Source organism: Tachysurus vachellii, chromosome 10, assembly GCF_030014155.1.
Source record: "Tachysurus vachellii isolate PV-2020 chromosome 10, HZAU_Pvac_v1, whole genome shotgun sequence".
In the NCBI taxonomy this organism is placed as follows: Eukaryota; Metazoa; Chordata; class Actinopteri; order Siluriformes; family Bagridae; genus Tachysurus; species Tachysurus vachellii.
Window position 1 is genome coordinate 4,563,419 of NC_083469.1, and position 6,000 is coordinate 4,569,418.

At 37.8% G+C, this 6,000-nt stretch overlaps 1 protein-coding gene and 1 pseudogene across 2 annotated transcripts in view; both read right to left on the reverse strand.

Moving 5' to 3' along the window:
- Positions 1-5,495, reverse strand: part of LOC132851978 (E3 ubiquitin-protein ligase TRIM8-like) — a 13,052-nt gene extending 7,557 nt beyond the window's left edge. The window contains exon 1 of one of the 2 annotated variants that reach the window (XR_009649084.1): positions 2,953-3,051. Coding sequence is in view for 1 of the 2 variants with exons in the window: in XM_060878969.1 (XP_060734952.1) it covers positions 5,327-5,411 (85 nt within the window). In the remaining variant the exon portion in view is untranslated. Of the gene's footprint in view, positions 1-2,952; positions 3,052-5,326 lie in introns of those variants that run through there. The other variant, XM_060878969.1, reaches the window with a different exon arrangement.
- Positions 1-6,000, reverse strand: part of LOC132852455 (translation initiation factor eIF-2B subunit epsilon-like) — a 123,759-nt pseudogene that overhangs the window by 82,507 nt on the left and 35,252 nt on the right.

Here is a 6,000-nt window from a genome sequence, read left to right on the forward strand (position 1 = left end):
CAGACATCTTGCCCTTCTTCCTGAAACACATTACAAACATGAACTGATAACTCCGCCAATACTTATCACACGAACATGATACATATGTCTAATGATATAATTTCTGAAGAGTAAGTTTTACTTACATTTGTTGAAATCTTGTGTGATGTAAAATTATATATACTGTATTGTATACAGACTATTTGCAAGCAGATATTAAGAGTGACTTTATAGAAACGTCTCGTAATTGGCAACTTTTATTTACCTTAAAATGTTAGTTCTTATTAAGCTGAATGCTGATTAATGTACTGTGAATATACAATATGTTATATAGCAATATCACTATTTAGAATCAGTGTTGTATAAAGTACTAGAAAGCAATACTTGAGTAAAAGTACAAGTATTGTACTAGAAAAAGACTTTGGTAGAAGTGAAAGTCACCTTTTAGAATATTACTCAAGTAAAAGTCTTAAAGTATCTGATATTTACTGTACTTAAGTATCAAAAGTAATTTTCTGATATTTAATGTACTTAAGTATTTGAAGTAAAAGTAAAAAGTAAAATTTCAGTGATTTTCAGTAGGCATAAGATCAGGGGCGGTTCTAGGATTTCATCTTTAGGGGGTTTTAGCCCTCAGTGAGAATTTAAAACAAGAAGAGTTTTATATCATATATTATATGACTACATAGTAAGCCAAAAGTTATGGTATTATTAAATGGCAAAAGTGGACACCAAAATTTTATGCATGATGTAATGATGCTAGTCTTGAATCAGATCAGTTCATCTATGTGTGCATTCTCTACAAACAGTGTGTCCAATGAATGCAGTCATTAATAAAATAAATATTCACAAGACAAAGACCAAATCAATAAATGTTATTTTTATTTAGTATTGATATTGGATTAATATTTTGTTTGTGCCATCAACTCTGGTAATAAGAATAGTGGTTGCTTTTGGTTGCCGCCGTTATAGATAAATGCCTCCAGCTCTGACTGCGCGTGTCTGTGCTTCTCCATAGAGCGTGCGGACGTGCAGCGATTTGTGCGGACGTGCGTAATGCAATCTAGGAGCAGTGATTCACCAAACCTCCCTTACTGCAGTCGCACACATTTCTTCTGATTTTATTTTGTAGTAACGAGTAACGAAGATGCTTATTGGAAATATAACGGAGTAAAAGTATACATTTTATCTAGGAAATGTAGTGGAGTAAAAGTGAAAGTTGACATAAATTTAAATAGCAAAGTAAAGTACAGATACGTGAAATTTTTACTTAAGTACAGTAACAAAGTATTTTTACTTCGTTACATTACAACACTGTTTAGAATATATTTTGACTAGTGTTTATGCCTCAACTAGTCTTGTTTACGTGACTATCTGTTCGGGTGTAAATGTATCGATGAGCTGTAAATGTGCCCGGAGATATGTCATGTGTTAATGTTTAGCCATAAATATGTCCGGTAATGGCCCGTTAACAAACATATACAGCGCATCTCTGTACCCAATTATTTTATCTCAGCTATGCTTAACTGCCTTAGTTATTGCTTTATAAGTTTGTTACTGTGGAGAATACATTATATTAATTATTAAAAACTTTTGTAGGAATGTGGCTGCATCACTCTTGTCTTCACCTGCACTGGCTGCAACACTTTCACCTTCGTTTGATGCTCGCACGGGGGCACGCAGCAACGAGAACAATAAGGAGTACGTCCACATGTAACCATTTTTTTCTATTATGCGTGCAGAATATTTGTATTACTGATGTGGAAAATACATTATATTAATTGTGTTGCTTTGTACTTTGAAAATACATGATACTAATTATGATTTTTTTTAGGAATGTGGCTGCAACACGTTCACCTTCGTCTGATACTCGCACGAGGGCACGCAGCAACGCGAGCAACATTCAGCCAGTGTAAGGCACATTTACCCTTTTTTATGTTCTCAGTATTAGTAATACTGGTGTGTTGCTTTGTACTTTGCAAATACATGATACCACATAAAGTTGGATCTTTATCACTCTTCAAAAGAAGAGCTATCGAAGCTTGGGTCATAGTAGTTGGGAGCAAACCATTTTCCAAGGATTCATTAAACACTGACAGAAGTAGAGGTGCTAATTTATTAACACATTTTTTGAAGAACTCAATAGGACACCCATCAGGTCCCGGGGCTTTATTGGACTGCATCGCTTTAATCGAGAATTTTATTTCTTCAAGGGAGAGTGGGGCATCTAGTTCTTGTACACGGTCAGAATCAATGGTTGGGTTTTTAAGGTTGTCTAAAAACTGATTCATAATAGCAGTATCGGCCGGAAATTCAGATTTATACAAAGAGGTATAAAACGATTTGAACGTGGCATTAATTTCTACTGGGTCTGTAACAATTACATTATTATTAATTTTAGGTATCAAACGTGAGGCAGATTGACGTTTCAATTGGTGAGCCAGTAGTCGATTCGCTTTATCCCCATGTTCATAGTAAGTGCTGCATGTCTGCAATAACAATCGCTCTACTTCCCTAGTGGAGATAAGATCAAATTCTGTCTTAAGGTTAAGACATTTCTTAAACAGTTCTGGGGAGGGATTGGATGCACACTCTTGGTCAAGGATACCAATAGCAGAAGTGAGTTCTGTAAGCTTGGCCTTATGTTTTTTATTATAATGAGCCATTTGAAACGGCTTAATTCCGACATAGTGTTTTTGCAAGAAACTCATCTCAAATCTAAAGATCATTGTAGGCTGCATGCTTCTTGGATAGGGCATGTCTTTCATTCTAACTTTAAATCAAGAGGAGTTGCTATCTTGATCAGTAAAAATATTCAGTTTCTACAGTACCTACCGATGTTATTGCTGATAGAAATGGCAGATACCCTATGGTTGTAGGCATGTTAATGACAAACAAAGGTGCTGCTGGTAAATGTCTATGCACCCAACTTTGATGATGTTGAATTCACCAACAGATTACTTAGTAACATACCTCATGGGGATGTGGTAGCTCAGTGGTTAAGGGGTTCGACTACTGATCATTGGTCATTGGTTCGAATCCCAGGTCCACCAAGTTGCCACTGCAGGGCCCTTAACCCTCAATTGCTCAGGTGTATAAACTGAAAAAAAAAAAAATTTAAGTCACTCTGGATAAGAGTGTCTGCTAAATGCTGTAAATGTAAATGTAAAATTTAAATTCTCATGGAGTATTTGAATTGTGTACTTGACCCAGTGCTAGATAGATCTAGTTCACGACCAATATCTCAGTCAGCTATGTCAAAATCTTTTCTGACTTTATGAGAATGGGTCATAAATGGGTCAGAATGGGTTGGTTGACCCTTGGGGAGTTCGTAATCCTTTAATTAAAAAATTCTCCTTTTTCTCTCAGGTTCACCAATTATACTCAAGAATAGATTATTTCTTCATAGACAACAGCTTGAACTCGTCTGTTGCTGCCGTTGATTATTCAAGTATTTTAATATCAGATCATGCACCACTATTTCTGGATATTCAGCTGTCCACACAGAGATCTACTCCCCCACTTTGGAGATTTAATTCTCTATTGTTGGCAGATAACAAATTTTGTGAATTTCTGGCTAATTCTATTGATGAGTTTCTCCTTTTTAATCAGAACGAACTTACATCATCATCTTTACTTTGGGAGTCAATTAAGGCTTTCCTTAGGGGCAGATTATTTCATACTCATTCATTCATTCATCTTCTACCGCTTATCCGAACTACCTCGGGTCACGGGGAGCCTGTGCCTATCTCAGGCGTCATCGGGCATCAAGGCAGGATACACCCTGGACGGAGTGCCAACCCATCGCAGGGCACACACACTCTCATTCACTCACACAATCACACACTACGGACAATTTTCCAGAGATGCCAATCAACCTACCATGCATGTCTTTGGACCGGGGGAGGAAACCGGAGTACCCGGAGGAAACCCCCTGAGGCACGGGGAGAACATGCAAACTCCACACACACAAGGCGGAGGCGGGAATCAAACCCCCAACCCTGGAGGTGTGAGGCGAACATGCTAAACACTAAGCCACCGAGCCCCCGATTATAATAGTTAATTATTCTAATATTATGTTTCTCTGCAAATATCTCTATAACCACCAATTCAAATTCTGCAGTCTCATTAATAACTCTGTATTCTAATTCATTTTTTATAAAAGTTGCCACTCCACCTCCATTACCTGCCTTTCTATCTTTCCTAACAATTTGATACCCTTGCAGAACAAAGAGCACTTTGTTCTGCAAAAGAGGGTTAATTTTGGATTTAACCATGTTTCTTGTAGACAAATTATGCTTGGTTTCTCATCTAATTGATCTATAAACTTTTTAAATTCTGATCCATTTGCATTAAGACTTCTGGCATTCTATTGAAGAATTGTTAAAACCATTATTGTTATTAAGAACTTCCACATGCTGTTTGAGTACTTGATTGAGTCTTTAGCATGTCGTTTATTTTTTCCAAAGTAACTCCTGTTACTTCCAAGTATCTCTCACCTGCCCTTATTATGATTTTAATTATCTCTGTTCTGCTTTCTGTTTGAGCAGAACAGTGTACCACTTCAGCCATAAATGAAACAAATTCCAATTTCCCAATCACCAAAATATCCTCTTTTGCCTTACTATGATCACAAGTACTTCCCGACCGTTCTTGAACTTTTGCTCCTTTTGTTTTGTTTTTTGTGCTGCTTCAGCATAAGTTAACAGATATTCTTCAGATATTCTTACATTTTGAATTTTCACAGCCTGTTTGTGAGAAATACATCCCCCAAAGCCAGCACTATGCTCACCTCCACAATTACAGCATTTTGCCTTTACTCCTTCGCCACATTTACCATATTCATGGTCACCCCCACATCTCGCACAATGTTGATTTCCTCTGCAAACAGCACTAACATGTCCATACTTCTGGCACTTGAAGCTAAGCGGAGGAGGCATGTAAGGTCTTACTGGATAACTAACATATCCTATTTTTACCCTCTCTGGAATTCTTTCCTCATCAAACTGAAGCATTACTGATAGACTATCCTTCCTTTCTTTATTTTTCACATACTGAAGCCGTTTTGCTCCAACTACCTTCCCTCCTTCAACACAACTTTTAATTTTATCTGTACCCATATCAGTAGGAATTCCAGTTATTACTCCTCTAATCCAAGGTTTAGATTTCATCAATGTGCATGACACCGAGAGTCCAAGCATCGAGGTTATACTTAAAGCCTTCTTTTGTTGTTTTTCATCTTTACACATAATAATCAGGTTACCATCTCTCAGAGTCTTTGCACTGTGGATTACTCCTAAAGCTTTATTAAGAGATTTTGTCAGTTTAATTGAGTTTATTGTCATACCTGATTCTGCAAATTTCATCATGACTTTACTTTCTTCTATGTTTTTCATCTTCCATTTCCGGATCACTACCAGAGCTACCGTCATTTCCTGCCATCAGTGCTCCAGTCACAGTCCAGTGTTGCCAAACCGCCTCCTCAGCGTCTAGCGAGCGTCGGTCAAAATCTGTTTGACGAGTTCAATCGACCTCCGAGCCTGTGATCTGCTCGACTCAGACCCCCCCTTCTTCTTCTGCTTCCTCTTTATATAATTGATTAGTAATGTTGTCGTCGATATGGGGGCAGGATCAGGGCAGGCTAGGGCAGGCAGGAAACTCTGGCCTGGAATCAACCTGCACACAGACATGTACAATAACAGAATACAATACCCTATTTTCACGGGTTGTAACACTGACAAAAAAAAAAAAATTATATGCTCAGAAGAATATTAAAGGTGCCCTTCCACACAAAACCGTTTTTGCTTGTATTTTTTGATATGAGTTAGGTCCATATGTGTTTGTGTTGTGTCGGGAATGTGAAAATGAACCGCTACCTCCCCGGTCAGTTTTAGCCACTGAAAACAAATTAGCGGAGAAATCAGGTCAATTAGAAAAGCTGCTCAGTGTGACGTGGAATTGATCAAGCTCATTACTATTCATGAGCTATCCCACTTGAGACCACGCCCACAGAATTCGTGT